The sequence below is a fragment of the Podarcis tiliguerta genome (genome assembly GCF_965153285.1).
Source record: "Podarcis tiliguerta genome assembly, chromosome: 8".
Lineage (NCBI taxonomy): Eukaryota > Metazoa > Chordata > Lepidosauria > Squamata > Lacertidae > Podarcis > Podarcis tiliguerta.
Window position 1 is genome coordinate 3,301,461 of NC_139541.1, and position 19,688 is coordinate 3,321,148.

The 19,688-nt window shown below is 49.4% G+C and overlaps 1 protein-coding gene across 2 annotated transcripts in view; it reads left to right on the forward strand.

Annotated features, from left to right (window-relative positions):
• Positions 1 to 19,688, forward strand: part of HK2 (hexokinase 2) — a 52,035-nt gene that overhangs the window by 13,502 nt on the left and 18,845 nt on the right. Inside the window, exons 1-4 of one of the 2 annotated variants that reach the window (XM_083453831.1) lie at positions 2,618 to 3,058; positions 13,330 to 13,492; positions 18,326 to 18,474; positions 19,218 to 19,337. In XM_083453831.1, coding sequence (XP_083309957.1) covers positions 2,996 to 3,058; positions 13,330 to 13,492; positions 18,326 to 18,474; positions 19,218 to 19,337 — 495 coding nt within the window. In that variant the 5' untranslated portion in view covers positions 2,618 to 2,995. Of the gene's footprint in view, positions 1 to 2,617; positions 3,059 to 13,329; positions 13,493 to 18,325; positions 18,475 to 19,217; positions 19,338 to 19,688 lie in introns of those variants that run through there. The other variant, XM_083453832.1, reaches the window with a different exon arrangement.

Genomic DNA, 19,688 nt, shown 5'->3' on the forward strand with positions numbered 1-19,688 from the left:
ACTGAGGTAGCTCTACATGCTGCAGTGGACCAGCCAGCACGGCCAGCAATGCTTTAGATCAGATTCTTTGTTTTAAAATTAATAGCACATAGTTAGAATTATGGATCTTGCTCCCACAAGAGGTAATGTGGCCACCAACCACAAAGATGATTTTAAAAGAGAATTAGCTCCCTCCTCCAAGAATTTGTCTATTGATGGCTGCTAGCCATGATGGCTAAGCTGTGACTTCACAGTCGCAGGCAGAAATGATTCTGAATATCAGTCGCTGGAAACTGCAAGAGCGCTCCTGTGATCGAATCCTGCTTGTGGGTTCTCCACAGGGCTCTGGGTGGCCTGATCCAGCACGCTCCCTTCATGTTCATAATATTGTATGGTGTTATTGGGGGTTCAATGTGATAAAGCACTTTGTGAAGCATGTTATTTAAGAAGCAATTTCATAATATTTTAAATGGATATATACATACAAATAAGAAACGACGTAAAAACAGCAGGTGTGTCCCTGGCATTACTTGAATCTATGCCATGGTTTCCCAGTCAGGGACTATACTGTCCACAAACATTGCATGTGGAGGCAGCCAATGACATTGCCATGCATGAGGAGCCAACAGCTGCAGATCCACTGCAAAGAGCCACTGTTATTGCTGGCATGCTGCTGGTATGATAGAGATTAGAGGGTGGCAAAACTAGGCTGTGCCCACTCTCTGCCCTGTGGGTGCAACTTGCCAGCATAAATCTACATTGGGGGAGTTTAGCACCAGCATGGGGCAGAGTGTCCAGTAGTGTAGATGGAGTTATTTTGGTAGAATGACACACGGCTTCTTAATGCTACTCAGCTAGTAGATCTTCAGTTTCCTCCTTCATTTCATTGGAGGAGAGACCACAGGCAATGCAGTACAAACACTTCTGGACAACCTGTTTGTTCAGCATTCACTCTGACTTGATTGTACAAAGAATGCAGGGTGGGAGGTTCTACAATGTTGTGTGTCTAAAGAGCATTGATTCTGATTTGTTAGTTTAGAAGCTAAGGTGGCATACATACTTCTCCGCCACAATAACTCTACGGGGGTAGGTTAGGCTCAGAAGAAGCGACCGGCAGTCACACCCAGTGGGCTAAGTGGGGGATTTGAACCCTGGTCTCCCAGGTACTAGTCCAGCAGGCTAACCACTACACCATACTGGTTCTCAATTATACAACTGTGACAATACAGTGAGGTTATACGACATTAGTTCAAGCAATCATTATTTCAGATATTCAATGCATCTTCCCCTTCACGGTCCTTATTGCAAACTGTCTGGGGTGGTGGGGTTTTTGGGATATAGGTTTTGTTGCACAAGAAGGCCAAATATGCTATTGTTACTATTATTAAAATTTGTATACCACCCCTCATCTGTAGATCTCAGGGTGGTTCGCAACATAAGAACACAAAATTAAAAAATACAAAATATATGATAAAAATAAAAATTACACAACCTGGATTTGACAGCATGTGAATGAATCCACCCTGGAATGTATTGGTGGTGTGGAAGTCTTCTGTGTCTCTGACTGAATTTGCCAGGTATGTGGTTCAATTCCACTTGCAAAATAACTGACAGCCTAATTGACAGCTCTGTGGATTGCTTGCCCATCCTGTAGAAGAGGAGTGGGAAATTTGTGGGAGTCCCCAAATACTATGCTTGATTGCATGCAAGCTCCTCTGGGCTTGAAGGACAGGGCACAAATGTCCCGACCACCAGCCATGCTGTTGGAGTCCAACAATCTCTGCAGGGCCACAGGTTCCTCATCTTTGACAAAGAACATGACAGCATCATAAAGCTTTCTATTTGGAAGTCTTTTCTCAAAGGGCACCAAAAGCACTTTTAGCTTTCCTTATATAAGCCATTTTTAATGGAGCATCATCAGGCCCCTCAGGGTGCACACTGGAATTTAAAATGGCTTACTGTCCCGATAAGAACTATTTCGCTCCTCCACCCTTTGGGCTCCGCAGGGGAACAAGCTTCGCGTCCCCCTCAGCCAACTCCGAAGCAGCGCCTCTAGCCCCGGCGCCGCACTCCGCACGCGCTCAGGAACCCGGCGCCGCCGCGCGTCTCCGGCAGGCGGCGATCCTTGCGCCAGCCCCTCCCGGCTCAGGCGAGCGTCGTGCGGTTCTGCACGCTCGCCAGCCCCCGGCGGAGTGACGACGCCGGCAGAGGCGGGGCAGCGCAAGGCAGGGCGGCGCGCCGAGTCCTCAGCTCAACCTGGGAGCCGGAGCGCCATGTGCGCGGCGGGTCAGAGCGGGATGCGGTGCCTGGAGGGGCGCCGACTCCATGCACAACGGGGCGCAGCTAGTTTCCGATGTTGCACTTGCAGGACAATAAAGAGCCCCAATCCCCAAAGTGGCCTCTCTGCTGCCGCGCCTTTAGGGCTCCTTTTGCTCAGCCGCCCCGCGCAAGATGCCCAGGGCGAGAAAGCGCCCTCGTGGCCAGGGAGGTGCAAAGGGAATGCCGGGTGGGGCATTGGACCCCTTCGGATACCCGAGGCTGTGCCCAAGCGGGCGCTTGTGTTGTTTTCAGAGCCTGGGCACGGATCCTGGGACTTGTGTCCCGAGTAGAAGCGCCTCGGGTGCGGCATGGGCGGGCGGGTGATAAACGGAGCCGCAACCTCCCGGGCGCGTTTTTCCTTGGGGAGCCTCGGCTGTGGGCGGGGCGGGCGCTGCACTCTGCACTCGCTCAGGAGCCTGCTGCCGCCTGGGTGGGCCGCTGGGATTTCCGAGCAGCCGCCTTCCTCCTCCTCCTCCTCCTCCTGCGAGGCTGAGGCTCTACACACCCTCCGGCCGGGGCCAATGGGAGGCGCCGGGCAGGGCGCGTCACGCGGGAGCCGGCAGGGGAGGATGGCATCGCTGGCGAGCCTCGAGAAGCCACTTTGTTCCCGCGCCGGGTAGCCAGGCAGGGCCGCCTCCGCCTCGTCCTCGCCGCCCTCTCCCGGCTCCGGGGCTCCGGCCCCCCGTCTCGCCGCGCCATGATCGCCTCCCACTTGCTGGCGTACTTCTTCACCGAGCTCAACCACAGCCAAGTGCAGCGGGTGAGGGCGCGGCGCCGGGGCCCCGCCGGGCTGGGCGAGGGAGCGGGGCGAGCACGTGGGGGCAGCTCGGGGGTCCGCTCGGGAAACGGCGGCGCGATTAGGGGGGGGGGCGGCGCCGCTCTGCACGCGCTCAGAGGGACGCGCAAGGAACGTCGCCTTGCTTTTCAAGCTGGAGCGCAAAAGCGGGGAATTCCCGTCTGCGCGGGAGACGCGGAGATCTCGTGAAAGGGAACCCAGGGACCCTCTCGTCTGGGGTGGATTGGGCGGCTCTGGGCGCCCCGTTTCCCGGGACAGGGGGAAGGGGCGGGGGCGGCGGCGGCGGCGGCTGCCGCTACGATCTGACCACTGCGCGGGGAGAAACAGGATTATATTAGTGGGTTCTTTGAGCAGCAGCAGGAGATGCGAGGCGCTCTTTCCGGCTTCCACGTGGAATGCAGATGGGACTTTTTATCCCCTCGCGTTTGAGGGGGCTGGACTGTGGCCTCCCCCCCCCCAAATACTCAAGTCTCTTCCCTTCTCCAAACTTTCATGTATTGCAGAGGAGAGCGCCGCCCCCTCCACGACTATCTGGAAGAAATGGGGTCCCAATCCTGCTTTTTCCTTCTCGATAGTTGCTCCCTTCAGTGGATCAGGATGGAGGGGGGGGGGGGAGTCCATGCGGTGATACGATTGGAAGAAGGCCGCCCCTCCCCCCCCGACAGCATTTTGGGGCTACTCCTTCCCCGGCCTCTTCCAGCTTTTATGATGCCAGGAGCGGGTAGTGGTGATGGAGGGATCCCGGATGATCTCTTTCTCCCCCCCCCCCCGGCAGACAACAAAGGAATCTGTTTTCACTTAAAAATTACGCCCCGCCTCCTTGTGGCATCCGCTTCCGTGGACCTCAGCCTCGAGGCAGTGACTTTTTTAAACCTACCTTTTTAGAAGCTTGCTTAGTTCTGAGAACTTTAGGCATTGGGAAAACTTCTTTTTTTAGCCTAGCAACTCTGTGGGAGAGACTGGGGTGTGCGGTTGGAGCCTCAGGAGCAAGATTAATTGTATTTAAATGCAGATGACTTGAGTTTGCAGTAGCTTAAAATAATAACATGCCACATGAAGATTTATAGATGTGGGCATGCTTCTGCAGAGCCTATACTGAGGCAAAGCTTTTGTGTGGTATTTCTTGAGTAAACCTGCGCAGGATTGCCACCTGGTTCTGTGCTGGCTTTTCGTTTCCAATGCCCAGGCTTAATCTTGGCAAGGGGCATGTGCAGAGTGGAGTGCAATTGCCCGTAATGATGCAATATGCATCCATTTGGGGTTTTTAGGTACCTATAAGGTTCCATGTCAGCCGGATCGTGACCTCTTGGCTATCAAACCTTGAAAGTGCCTTTCTGACACTGAGCAGCAGGCAGCCACAGAAGGCAACCTCTTTCATTATAGCTTGCTAGTGGCTTCAGTGTGCCAACACTGTGAGTTGGCACAGCAACAGCGCTTGGACGTGGGTGACCTGCTGCCAGCAGGACCAGCCCAAACCCTCTGATCCTCAAGGCAGAACATCCAAATGGCCCCTTTGACCAAGCAGCATCAGGGACAGGCTGTAGAGTGACTGCTGTGCATGCAGAAGGTGCCAGGTACAATCTCTGGCATCTTCCAGTCTGAAGCCCTGAATAGTCACTGCCAATCAGTGTCAACAATACTGGGCTAGATGGATCAGTGATCTGATTGCTATTTTGCAGGGAGACATTTTCCTCAGCCTCTTCCCCATCACAGTGAGTGGGGGGACTTGTACGCAGGAGGATGTCCCGTGGGGGTTGTGCATCCTGGCTCAGATCTGCCTGCCCCCTCACGACTCTACTTCCCAGTGTCCCAGATGTGCTGCCCGCAGAAGCCACTTTGTCCTGCCTGCTGGCAAGCCTTGCTGGCTTGTGTGCAAACAGAGCTGAAGCAAAGCAGCTGTTGCCTCCCAACAGGAACTGATGCAAGTGGGACACTTCTGCTTTTGGATGGCTTGCTATCTAGATCAGGGCAGTCTTAACTTTTCATACCAAGTGAGAGTACTTGGATACAAAACCCACGGCCGCACTCTGCCTTGTTGCATGGTGGTGGTGGGGGGGGAGGAAGCAAGGCCAGAATTTGATGCCTGCATGCTGCCTTCCCAAAGCTGGGAAAGCACTAACTAGGCTTTGGGAAGGTGGCCTGAGGGCTAGGAGGGGCATAGGATGTTGCTGAGGACTGCCAAAAAAATGCCTCTGCTGCATGGACCACCGTGATCTAGATGATCCCTCAGACAGACACACACAGCCTGCCAAAGTCACACAGGGAAAAGGCTGCCTCTGTTGCGCTTTTGATCTCAGGGGGAAAACCTTTTCCACTCCTCTCTGCTCCATTCCCTTCATTCCAGTGTTGGACTGTTTCAGCTTTCCTCCTTCCTGTGACTCCAGAGTTGCCGAGGAAAAAAGAGCTGCTGGCATCTCCCTTTTTCCCTTGTGGCCCAGGGCTGACTTAAGTTAGGAAATCTTAGTGAGAATTACAGTGGTACCTCTGGTTACGTAAATTCATTCCGGAGGTCCGTTCTTAACCTGAAACTGTTCTTAACCTGAGACACAACTTTAGCTAATGGGGCCTCGCACCGCTGCTACACAATTTCTGTTCTCATCCTGAAGCAAAGTTCTTAACCCGAGGTACTATTTCTGAGTCTGTAACCTGAAGCGTATGTAACCTGAAGTGTATGTAACCTGAGAGAGCTCATGTGATCTCTTTCTATTGCTACGAAAGTAGCTGCAGTTATGACAAAGATCAGAGATAGCATCAGAGTTGGCTCCCTCTCATTAGAGCGCCCTTTGCCCACCTGATGACCTCCAGATGTTTCAGGCTTCAACTTGCATCAGCACCAGGGGACACGTCAACATCATGCAACCATGTTGACTGGTGGGAATTGTATTCTGACCAGGAGGTTGGGGAACCCTCAAACCTTATCAAGAGAGGATGCCTTCTGCCTTGGTTGAGTGCTCATTGACTCACTCCTCCATCCTCATCTGCCCATCCAAACCTGCAAACAGACCCTACATGTGGATGAGGTTGATGGGAATTATAGTCCAAGAGCATTTGGAGGTCACCAGTTGGTGAAGGATGTTCTGTGCAGATGAAGATGTAACAGAGGGAATGTAGCACAATTGGCATTCTTCTTTTTGATGGTTTACTTAGTTGCAACCTGGGAACAGCCTGTATGCCACAGCCTGGCCATTCCTTTGATCGTGTTAATTGCTGCTCCCTGTGAAATAATAGTTTGTCCCTCCTTGTTGGGGAGAGAAGGGTCTGAGCTTTTAACTATTTTCTGTCCAAAGTGGGTCACTTTTGGAAGTAATTCTTCCACTTAAAATGGAACATGCCTGCAGCAACCAGGTCTCATTTGGATATGTGTAGTTTGGGACCCAGAAAATAAGGAGGCAGAAAAGAATTGGGGGGTTGGGGGAAGGAACCCCCCTTCTTTTTGTTCAGGACACACCCGGGCAAACCAAACTGCTTGAACCTCAGTGGTTTGCCTACCTTCCATGCAGCACATGGTGTGGAAGAAACTTTGGAAAAGTATTGCATGCAATTTGTAGGGCCCTTAGTGCAGTCAGAGACATAGAACCTCCAAAGGGCATCCTTTTAAGGTAGCCCCTGCATCCTTGTTGGCGCATTAGAAAAGGCAGGGTAAGGCTATTCTAGAGGGACCTGATTGACCAATTGCAGTTTTATTGTGGTTGGTGGAAAACAGCAATGTGCTTCTTCCAAAGAAAGAGGTGGGCAGGTAAAAATCTCCAGAGGGTTCCAAAGCTGTAAACACAAATCTCAGCTCAGTTGGTAGAACATGAGACTCTTAATCCCAGGATCATGAGTTCGAGCCCCAGGTTGGGTGAAAATGCCCTTCATTGCAGGGGTTGGACTAGATGACCCTTGTGGCCTCTTCCAATTCTACAATTCTATGATTCTATTTTCTAGCTTTCCCCAGGGTTTTTCCAGTTCAGAATGCCAGTTCCTCATGAACTGCCCTTGGAATGTGCCTGTTGAAACACTGCAGCCATGTTATATAAGTCACTGACTTTTGTTGTTGAGCTATAAACTCGGTTTTTCTGTAATCAAGGGATTCTGTAATGTTTTCCCTCTTTTCTTAATTAATACTTGACAGCATTTAGGAAAAGGAACTTCTCCAGCCCTTACTTATGAATGTGACTCATGGACATTTATGCTCTTGCAGAAGTTGTGCCGTAAACTGATGCAATTTGAGGTGGAGGAGATGCAAAGGAAAGACAGTGGGAGAGATCTTTTGGCTTATAATTTCTAGCAATTCAGGGCACCTGCATTGACATACCTTGATCACTCTCAAAGTTGAGTTTCATTGCCAAGAAGTTTTAGCATCATTGAGCAGAGTCTGCGGAAAGGGCCTCTGAATGAAGTCATCCATCCACAGAATAGTTTCTATAATTAGAAGCTCACTTACTAGTGAGTAAACCCCTGAACTTTGTGAGAATTTGAGGGTAAATGTGCATAGGGTTGTGCAGTGAAGCAGCAATCGTATGCAGACTTAGCTTTGGAGCAAGCCCAATTGAACTCAGTGATATTTACTTCTGAGTAAACGTGCATAGAGGTGGACTATAATAGATCCTTGCTGTGCCTCAATCCTTGCCTGTTCTCTCTAAAGCTAGTGATTTTGGTTGAGGGAATCAAGCAAGCCAGCAAGTTGAGACAGGATCGGAATCCAAGTCTTTCAAAATCTAAACCCTTCCTGGCAGAACCCAACCAAAACCTACAAAGATGCTGACTGAGATGATGTTTTTGGGTCTATAGCAGGTTGATTAGTTTGTCAGGGTAGTTCTTAAGTTCAAATCTGCTACTTAACTTGGTAAGTCTATCTACGTTTGATAAAGAAGCACATAAACTATTTTTGGAAAACCAAAGAATTTTAATTGTACCTTCTGGAAATATTAGGTAATGCTAAACAACAACAACAACAACTGCATGTAATTGGCAATCATTTTTAATGATTTCTATGCAATTGTACACACGCTGTACTTACCAAGCAAAACTAAATTATATTAATTGAACCAAAATATATTTTGAATTCCCAAGTCATGTTGCAACTTTTTAACACCCCTCATTTTTGGAAGCTGAAAAATTCAACATGCCCTATTCATGCAGGGCTGTCTCCTGTGCCAACCTGGAGATGATGGGGACCTGCATGCAGAGCAGATGCTCTGTGCTGAGCTACAGCCCTTCTTCCCCTTTCATTATTGGCAGTGGTTGCTCTCCCTGCAGAAGGTGTGTCTGAATGCCATGAGGCTGCAGCAGGAGGGCCCAGGCTTCTGCTTGGTAATTGGTTGCTAACACTCTGTCCCAGCTAAGAGTTCAGACACAGGCTGTGGTGCTAACTGAGGGTGGAGATGAACCAGGGAGGGAGGAACCCGACAAGCAGGAAAGTGACTCATGTTCTGCTGTGAAAGGGCTTTGGGTAACTGTTGTGCTTCATTCATGAAGCCACAAGCAGGCCCAGTTTCTTCAGCCCTTGCTGGAGTAGGAAGTGATCTAAAGGCCCATGGCTCCCCCTCCAAGGCTCTCTGTGCTTCTTGGGATTGATCTTAAATCTTAGCTTGCTCACCTATGCTTAAAGTGTGGACCGTGGTGGGGCAACCACCAGAAACGTACCATAATTGTCAGAGCTCCTCCTCTTTAGCATTTTAAGGATAGGGCGGAACATTAATATGCCAGGATATATTGGTTGTTTGGGGCCAATTTATCTTTCAGAGAGGGGCAGAGGATTATTATTATTATTAAATGAGGCTCCAGAAAGCTCAAATTAACCTGAAGCCGAAGAGCTGTGTGGCTCTCCAAGCAGTGCTCAAGACCACTGTTATGGCAAAATCTGGGTGCGAGGCTGCTCTGCCACCCAGCTCGTCGGACTAAGTCCATGGGTCCCTGCGGAGGAAAATGAGTTCAGCCAGAGAGGAGCAAACTGCAGAAGATCCATGTTTATTGCGCAACAGGTTCAAGGCGAGATTGAACAGCGAGAAAGGAGTGACATGAACTTTTGAAACTTCCCTCCACGTCCCAGAATACAGTGCAAAATACATCCCAGTTACATGATGAATACATTAAGAAGAGGTTGGGTTACACAGATTACATCATGAATATATTAAGAAGAGGTTGGGTTACACAGGATTAACATATGGAGGAGGGAGGGGGGAATATGCAGAGCTGGAGATATGCGTAGATAAGCACATCCTGAGTACCTGTGATAAGAAGACAATGGTCCATGTATGCATAGTCTGCCACCTGGCATTGCCCAGAGGAAAGGCCAGGCAGAGTGATTTGACAGGATTAGGGTTGTGACACCTTGCTTGAGGGATTATGGAGGACAGGGGAGGTGTCATGGAGTCCTAGGGAAATTAAGCAAATTGGCACGTTGATTTTCTATGAATTTTTATAGATTTTAGTCCCTTTTGTCATTGACAATTGGAAATAAATGGATATATTGTAGCGAAGAAGGAGGTGAAGAAGACATGCCCCCCCCTCCGTATCACCACCAAGCTGATGCAAGAAAACAGCAGTTCTCAGATGGGGTTTTAGCTGTGACTACAACTGTGCCAGCCCCACTTTTACCAATGTTGATTGGGCTGCAGTCAGCTTTCAGCCATCAGGGTAATTTGTGTTGAGACACCTGGCTCTGAGATCCAGATGTTCTCAGGGTGCAGGTGTGCAATGTGTTTCTCCACATGGTTTCCCTAATTGCTGCCCACTGACTTCTGCAGGACGGTGGGTTGGTGGCTGCATCCGAAGGACCGGGCGAGTGACGCATGGCTTGTTTGGCCGTCTTTCTCCATACTTTTCCCATGAGCATTTCTGCGGCATTTCCAAATGGGTATTCTTACATAAGGGCTTTGGGAGGTTGCTCCGCAAACCTGGGATGCATTTGAGAGGCAGCAGCACAAAGTTAACAAGCACACTATTGTTCATCTTTGCCGTTTAATAGCAGAGCAGAGCCACAAGAGCACCACATGTGATTCCTGTGTTTTTAATTTTGGCAATGTTTCCTTGATTTTGCACAGAACAGCAGAAGGCCAGATTTACAAGAAGAGGATGACACACTTCTTCCCCCTTGAGTTGGCACTGTGGAAATACTCTATAACTCCTAGCATGGGACAGGCTGGTTGCCTTGAAAGATACCGTATTTTTCGCTCTATAACATGCACCCGACCATAACACGCACGTAGTTTTTAGAGGAGGAAAATCCATAGGCATGCCACCCCTAGGCATTCTCTCCATAACACGCACAGACATTTCCCCTTACTTTCTAGGAGGAAAAAAGTGAGTGTTATGGTGCAAAAAATACGGTATGTGAAATGGGAGGAGGCACGACTTACAGGAAGCAGCCTGTCTTCCAACAAGTGTACAACCCCTTCATACTCAAACCGGCAGAGGATTGTGAAAGCCACGCCCAAAGTTCCTGTTCCGTGTCATTTTTGCTCCTACATGTGTAGAGAAATGTGGTTTGTTCTGCAAGCACGTCTTTCCCTGCCCCTCGGTTGTTTGCGTCATCCCTGAGATGGGGTGGCAGCAGCTGTGCTGGCTCACTTGCCTGCGTAACACAAGGAGGCATTTGGAATTTTTGCATTGTCTTGCGTAGAGAAAGTAGAGGAAAGTTTTTCTCCCTCTCATAACAGTAGCATCTGACTAGCCCCTCCAGCTTTCTTAGGTAGTTAAGCAGAAGAATTTGTTTATTGCATTTATAGCCCTCCTTTTTCACCCCCTCATTTAATCCCTACAACAACCCAGTGAAGTAGGTTAAGAGGCTGTGACTGGCCCAGGGTCACTCAGTGAGCTTCATGACTGAGTGGGGAATTGAACCCTGATCTCCCAGGTCCTAGTCCGACACTCCAACCACCACTCCACACTGGCTTCCTGGAGTACCTCTGCTATGGGGCAGCTATACGAATTAAGTAAATAAATAAATATCAGGAAAGCAAAATGTAACTCGGAGAAAGATCTGAAACATTTTCCTTGAAGCTTGAATTTGTTTTATTCTGGATTGCTTTGTTGGTGTTTCAATGTGTTGTAAACCACTTCGAGATTCTTTCTTGAAAACAAAGCAGTATAGAAATGAAATGAATAATAATAACAATAATAAATCTCAGTGGGGGCGGAAATGGTGCCTTGAGATTCCTTTGTGGCAACCTAGGTTTAAGGTGCTATTTGGCAGCTAGATTATATATCTGAGTTTCTAACACTGCTTATGTTCTTATGGAAGCCTCAGGTGCTGGTGGGCTGCTCTTCCAGCTCACACCAGTGTGACGCCCTCTCACTGCTTCCACTTGTGCGCCATGACACACACCTGTGGCCGAGAAGGCTCTCTAAGAGGCAGCCATTGCACAGGCTGCACCTGTTGGAATTTCTACCTTGGGAGAGGGAGACTTTCCGCTCCCTGGGTGTCAATTGACCATTCATGTCTCCCTTTTCCTCCTGCGCAGGGCAGCTTTTTCTAAGCCTTGCCTTGTGTTTGCTTAACCTGGCAGGCTCCGGGGTTTTTCAGCGTTCAATAATTTCCTCCTTGGAAGTTGCCCAGACTAAGCCGCAGCAAGGACAGAGTTTCCCCTTTCATTGACATATATTGTGTCTCTGTGGAGTTGCAGCATATGGAATTTGAGATCCAGATGACCTCAGCCTCTAGCTTAGCTTTTAGCTCTTTCAGCGCTGGGGATCTTTTCTGTAAAACTAAACATTGCTACCTCGTGTCATGAGGGAGGAATTCAGAAGCCGAGGCCTGGGCAAGATCTGGCATTCCTTGAGCTGCCTTCCCTGTGAGTCCTGCTTTCTGGACTCTGCCTTGTAGCCCTCCAACTTCCATGCTCTTGCCCTCATCTTCTGCCCTGACTCGTGATCCCCGATGGCTTTCTTTTGTGGAAACCCGGATCTGTGAGGAGAATGCACGGTGCAATATTAAGTAAATATTTGCACGGCTGTTTAATAACTAGCCCTGATATGAAATCAGACAAGCAAGCTGGATCAGTTCCTCTGTGCACCACATGCAGTGGTGCGGTCATTAATTTCCGTGAATCAATACTGAATAGAGCCTAGCTGTATGCAACGAAGGCACTCTGCACCTGCCTTCTGCAACCTGGCGCCCTCCAGATACTTTGAACTACAACTCCCATCCGCCCCAGTGCTATATGGCCCTGTTAACTTGTAGTGGCTTTCTGGGGTTTCAGGCCGTAGGACACGGGTAGGCAACCTGGTGCCCTCCGGATGCTGTTACTTCCCATCATCCTTGAGCACTGGCCATGCTAGATGAGATTGGACCTGGGACCTTCTACATGCAAAGCAGGTGTTCTGCCACTGAGCTACAGCCCTTCCACTCATACTTATGTTCCTTTACCCGCTTCTGTTCCCCACTCAGCCTCTGCCAAGCTGATGGGCAGGACAAGATTTGGCCAATTGTCCACATTGCCCAATACCTTTTGTAAGAAGAACAGTTTGTTTTTCAATGTTTTGTTGTTAGAACAGGAAAATTTCTCAGTGCTCAACAGGCTCGATACTTTTGCTAATTGTAGAGACAAAAGCATCAACACTTCCCCCTAATGCTGAGACTTCAGATGGTGCAGATAGGCATGGTTTTATTCTGAGGGCTCACTTTAAAAACACAAGCCTGTCTAGCGCAGCACCCTGCCGTTGCAGTGTGCAACCACTTGCTGATTCTGGGAAGCCAGAGCCAAGCCCCACAGCAGCTTTTGCCCCTTCTGTACTTGTCAGCAGCTGGTCTTCAAAGACGCACTGCCTGCCTCCTCCAGTAGAGGAGGCAGAATGTAGTTGTGTAAAACATTGGCCACTTTCCTAGAGGCATAGATATCCCATGATCAGCTTTCCAGCTTTCACTATCTTTTGACGTGGGTAATAAAATGCATCGTGCCCTTTTCTCCTCAGGCAAGACGGCCCCTGGCACACCCAGAGGCTCCCAGCCGGATTCCAACCAAGCAGCGGGTTCTTGCAGAGCTGGTGGGCAGCTCTAGGTTTCGTCAGTCTCTGAAAAGTTCCGTCTTTCTAGCGTAGCGCATAAAAGGACGAGCTCATAGGAAACACAGGTCCATATATAACAGCAGACCTGTTGCAACAAGCAAGGGTCAGACTTGCCTTGTGGCTCTCTCACGGCACCTCTGAGGGGTCTGTGGTGGACTGAGATCACCAGAGACTCAAGGATTAGCGCTGTTGCGATGTCTCTTTCAAATGTCAAACTGACTTCGCTTTCCCCTCTCCTCCCCCAGATTGACAAATACCTCTACCACATGCGGCTTTCAGATGAAACCCTGCAGGATATCTCAAATCGGTTCCGGAAAGACATGGAGAAGGGCCTTGGGGCGGATACAAACCCTACAGCCTCCGTGAAAATGCTGCCGACGTTTGTGAGGTCCACCCCAGATGGAACAGGTAAAGGGCCACCACCAAGGAAAGGGTTAAATTCCTGAGCTCTGGGACCCGTCTTGATCGACAACGCTCAGCTTTGAAAGATCATAGAGCCATGGACTTGGAAAGGACCCACAGGGTCATCTAGTCCAACCCCCCTGCAATACAGTGGGAGGTGACGATTAAACAGAAGAGTGTCTCTGAGAACGTGCCAAGTGTTTTTTCCTCCATGTAACTGAGACGGTTGGCAGACATGCTTCTCTGCAACCACTGGCCACTTTCTAAAGAGACAGGCCTGACCTTCAGCCTCTGAAACCTGCTGTCCACAAAGGGTGGCGTGAATTTCCAAATAACTCTGTTTCTTTCTGGTCTCCATTGCTGGTCTCTTGGCTCTTGTCCACTTAATAGTTTCAAGTTCAAGAAAGAAAATAGTTTTAAGGGAGCTAAAAGGAATTTAGGAGGTTTTTATTTATGTGTTTGTTTTATGCCCCACCTCTCCTCAAGTTCAAGGTGGCATACAGGGTTTTCCCCTGCCCATTTTATCCTCACAACAATCCTGCGAGGTAGGTTAGGGTAAGAGAAGGGGACTGGCCCAGGGTCAGCTGGTGAGTGGTGGAATTCCCAAACGGCGGTGTCTCCCAAGTCTTAGCCTAGCACTCTAACCACTACACTATGTCTTCTGCCTATGTGTGTGTGTGTTTGTGTACACATGCACACATATATTATACACAGACACACTGGATTTGCTCACTGTTGCCTCTGGTCTGACAGGTTTTGCAAGTTTTTGAAATGATGGGAAAATGTGCAGAGCCTCTTCACCTAGAGGCGAGAGGGCAGTGAGCCTGCGCAGTCTGAGCAGATGTCCTACTACTCTATGTCCCCTTCAGCCCTGCAGAAAAGCCCCCAGCCTCCCCCCCATGGTCTCTCATGGACTGCAGCTCTGGGATGCTAGGTCTGAATTACTCTCAGGCAACGGGGGAACAGAAAGCCTTTCAGTCAGCACCAAAGCTGGCTTCAGTCAGGGAAGTTGGATTGTTTGATGGTTAGCAGCCAAACTGACCCCCTGAAGTTCAGGAAGTCATGGGCTGGAAGCCTCCAGCTTCTCTGCCAGCTCTTTAGTGGGACGTTTCCTGTAAACATCCTTTCTTAGCTTTCTGCTGTTTCCTCAACCTGGTGTCTTCCCAATGCTTTGGGCTTCCATTCCCATCAGCCCCGGCAGTGTTGCTGTGCTTCCCAAGTCATAGGATTGCAGTTGGAAGGGACCCCCAAGGTCATGTAATTGAACCCCCTGCAATGCAGGAATCACAGCTGGTCACTCCTTGTTTTCATGGCTGGGGTGGGAGAGATTTTTCACTCAATACCTCAAAGGTTTGCACATGCACTTAGGTCCGGTAAAGAGACCATTACCTTTGCCCGTCTCACAAGGACAGAGAGCAGAAATAAATACTGTTAAAGCAGCTTGAAGGTGGCTTGAGGCAGGGCTCTATCACTGAACTTGTTAGAATCAAAGAACTGTTGAGTTGGAAGGGACCTCGAGGACAAACCGATTTCTGGCTTATATGTATTCTTTTGTAGTAAGTTAGCTTAATCATTGTTACTGTGGACCAGATATACAGTGGACGCTCAGGTTGCGCACGTGATCCATGCAGGAAGCACATTTGCAACCCGCATCACTGCGTCTGCGCACACACGGGTTGCGATTCGGCGCTTCTGCATTCAGATTTAGTGCTGCTGTGCATGCGCCGAAACCTGGAAGTAACCCGTTCTAGTACTTCCGGGTTCGGTGCTGTGCGCAATCCGAAATCACGCAACCTGAAGCGTCTGTAATCCAAGGTATGACTGTAGTAGGAGATATGTGCCACCCGCCACCCCCAATTTTAGCTATTATAATATTAGCAGCAGTCATAAGGTTAGACACTGTTTCATGACCATTTCCCAGAATAACATCTTTTCGATAACCAAGCAGAAATATTTCAGGTGCCAAGCATATATGGGCTCCTAAGGTGCCGGAGATATTGGCCTGAGCCGATTTCCATAATATTTCTATTTGAGAACAATTCCAAGAGATGGGTATGTAATCTGCATTATTCAATTCATGTCTCCCACCCTAACTTGGATATTAAGTTCAGTTTATAAGACTTTGAATACCATTGATGAAAGGCTGCAAAGTAGTTTTCCTTTAGGTCTGCTGGAGTTAGAATAGATGTGGGGCAGGGGCATTTTGCAAGTGTGAGAAGGGGAGCTGAGCATCCTGAGGAAAGCGGGAGAATTACAAGGCTTGGGGCTGAAGAGCAGGCTGGGATAGTCTCGTCTTGCCGACTTGGCACCAGGATCTTGACTTGGCACTGGGCTCTTGTGTTCTCGGAAAGGGGCTGGCGGCTGGTCAGAAACATCCCCTGCATTTGACCCCTCCACATGTTGTTGCTGCTGCTGCCACCCTCCCCCCTCAAAAGCAAGCCCCCCCCCCCCCCGGGGAGCCTGGGTTGGGGGCCAGCTGGCTTCTAAGAATTGCCTAGATGAGGAGAGGCAGCTCCCTGTCCGGCTGGAGGAGCAGGCTGCCCACATGAACTGTTGCAACACTGGAAGCTCCTCTTGAGTTGGCAGAGAGACCGGCCCAGAAATGGGGAAGGGTCATCTGGAGGTGGACGAGGGCCAAGGAATGTGCTGCTTCTGCAAGGAGCTCCAGATGGTTATCTAGGCTTGCAAAGCAAGAAGGGAGAATTTCCCCTCGGGAAACCAAGCTGGGAAGCCTTTGTAAATGGGGTGGGGTGTGGGACGGTGACCACCACCCAGAAAAAGGGCTCACTGAGCCAGGTCAGAGCTCCACAACCTGTGTGGATCACCAAAGCTCAGCTTTGAAAGATCACAGAATTGTTGAACTGACGAGTCAGAAGGGACCGAAAGGGTCATCTAGTCCAACCCCCTGCAATGCAATGGGAGGCGACAATAAACAGGGAGAGTCTCTTTGAGCAAGCACCAAGTGCTTTCTCTACATGTAACTCAGACTTGTCAGCTGACACGTATCCCTCAGCTTCTTTCTAAAGAGAGGGCCCCAGCTATGGGCCTCTGAAGCCTCCTGTCCCAAAAAGATGGAAAGGACTTCTTTCAAATAATCTTGTTCCTTTCCAGTCCCCTTTGCTGGTCTCTCTGCCCTCGTCCCACTTAATTGCGTCATGTTGGAGACAGAAAATAGTTTCAGGGAGTTGAGTTGGGCCTTGAGTTGGCAGGGGAACAGTCTCACACATGAGGAATGGTTGTTTTAAGACAACGAGGACCAAGGAGGGGGCTACTTCAGCACTGAGTGTCAGGTGCTTATCTAGGCTTGTGAAGCAGCAAGGGCCCATGATATCTCCCATGGGGAAAGCAGAGCTGATCTCTGCAAAAACACAGCCCTAATTCTGCACTTTCCAAGAAGATGACAGACATGCAGCGGGGAGGGGGCTTAACCCCTCCCATGCCTGCCAGGCCTTCTTGGCAAAAAGCCCCTTGATGTCATCTGCCGCCCCAACCCAGTGGGATCCACTTTCAGTTTAAGAATCTGGCTGTGTGAGAGAGAGAGAGATAAAATGGCAAACGGGGATGATTTGCTGGGGGCAACTGTTTGGGGAAGGGTTAAGCAATTCTCCCACCCCATATCTAGCCCACTAGTTCTCCCTGGCACCAGCCCCTGTTTCTCCTTTGCAGTCTTGAGTTCTGCTCTCAGAGACCAGGGGCACTCCGGGGCCTTACACCCAGGCCTGGGTGCTTGGACATTGTCATAGGAGATCCTGCCAACACGATGAGGGGATCCCCGTAGGAAGCTGAACGTATCTACGGCAGGAATCCCTTTCCATGAGAAGGGCTGTTTTGATGCTCTCCTTGCCAGCTGGCCTGCAACTCTGAAGCAGGCAGGCAGTGGGAGAACTCTGCATGGATTCAGCCCAGGCTTGGGGTCTTCCTCTCCCCTCCCTGATCTGGGGTGGGTTGCCGAGGCCCCTGGTCAGAGAGTATTAATTTCGTATCTGCTGCTTGCCCTCTTCTCTACTGGCTTCCTTCCATAACTTGCACGCTGTTGTCGAAATGCAGAGTGACTCTCTGGTGTATCGGTTTCTGGGCCCCCACATTGATTTCTAGGAGCAAGATGCTTTGTACGGTTTCTTAAATTGAGGATTGCAGAAAAGAGATGTTGTTACATACATCAGATGGGTTTCTAAGCTTTAGCAGGGTGCAGTCCACTGGGAAGCTTCTGTACATGTCATAGAATCATAGAATTGTAGGGGTGGAAGGGGAATCATCTAGTCCAACCCCGCACATGGCAGCAATAACAGGTAAAGAGCCCCTGACAGTCCCATTTCCCATGGATGTAAGCCCCCCATGTACAGTGGATTGATGTCAGTGAGGAATGGGGTCATGGCAGCCTCTAACTGATGCCTGATTGGTTGATTGTCTGCATGAACACCATATGGCTAGAGCCTTCTCCGCAAGACCTAGAACTGCAGAATCACAGTTCCTGGCCTTTCCAACTTCCCTTTTCTGCAAGGAGAATTGGATGCTGAGAGAGGCTCTTGACCTGCGGGATCAGACCAGTGGCACACCTAGTCCACCACCCTGTTCTCACAGTCGCCAATCAGATGCCTATGAGAAACCCACAAGCAGGATTCAAGCACAAGAGCCCTCTCCTCTCTTTGGTTTACAGCAACTGCTATTCAGAAGCTCTGCAGCCTCTGTGCCTGTGGAGGCACAGCATAGGTACCATGGCTGGTGACCATGGCTGGTAGCTTCTCAATAAATGTCTTCCAGCAGATGCCCACCATCCAGGGCTTCTTACATCAGGGAGTGAAACAATCCCCATCTTTTCTTTCTTCTTTTCCCCTGCAGAGGAAGGTAACTTCCTGGCCTTGGACCTCGGTGGCACAAACTTCCGGGTCCTGAGAGTCAAGGTGGCTGATAATGGCAGCAAGAAAGTAGAGATGGAGAACCAGATCTATGCTATCCCTGAGGATCTTATGCGGGGCAGCGGAGTGCAGGTGAGTTGAGCTGCCTTCTCTTGGCCATCTCAGGAACCTTTTAGCACCATTGCTCTTTCCTGTTGAAAAAGGAAGCTAAATCTGGGACTGTCATACTTCCAACGATGGGGAAGCAGTGACGAAGAACTGCAGAGAAAGGACCTCAGCAAACACTCTTAAGTGGCTGTTTAGATCTCCTGGGCCCAGGACAATTTGGCTTTAAATGGGAAAAGCAGCACCTTGACTTGAGCTTGGAAACAAGTTTGTCATTTGAGGGTACAGAATTGTCACCTGCTCCAGTCAGCTGCTCAGACACTTTGCTTCCCTTCTCTAAATTTCACGCAATTTGTGATGGCTTCTTGGTCATTTGTGCAAATTCTCAACTCTTAGGGAAGCTGTTTAGAAACAGAGGGAGTTCCTAAATCGCACTGTTTCCTTGTGATGAAATGTTTTTGGGGAAGCTGATAGGATCCAGATTCATTTTCGAATCCTTTGACAAACGATTTCCAAGTCATTCAGGTTAAGCAGCAAGACAAAAAGCAAAACAAAAATAGTGTTTGCAAATTTTCTGCTCCAAAAAAGGGTCCAGAATTCTGCAGTTTACAATGAATGTTTCATCGTTAGACTCCAGCTGTCAAGTTCTGGTTTCAATGGATGTATATACTGTGTGTATAGTATAGAAATAAATAAGGTGGGTCCTGATGCCACCGTTGTCTGACCACAGCCGGCCTTCCTAAGTGTGTGTCTCCTTCTCCGCCCCTCAGCTCTTTGACCACATTGCTGAATGTTTAGCTAACTTCATGGACCAGCTGGAAATCAAGGACCAGAAACTCCCCCTGGGCTTCACTTTCTCCTTCCCTTGCTCCCAGACCAAACTGGATGAGGTAAGCTTGCGACTCAAGTTCTCCTGGGATTCGTGAGAGAGATGGTAAAGGCTCCAGGAATTCTGGAGGATTTCCTGCTTTAAACTTTGCCTCCTCCATGAATTCAGTTAGGAGGCTTTGGAGAAGCTAATTTCTTGGCACCTGATTTGCAACATATGCAGGTAATAATTCTGGTCTGCCCCGTAGGGCCATTGTAAGAACTTACTAAGATGATGTACATGGAATATTTTCAAACATTCATGATATTAAGAATAGTTAACCCATGAGGAGGGTGTGCCAGGCACTTTTTGGAGCTCAGGACTTTTGTATAGAGGAGAAATGGCTGTTTTTGGTGATAGAAACTGGGCTGGC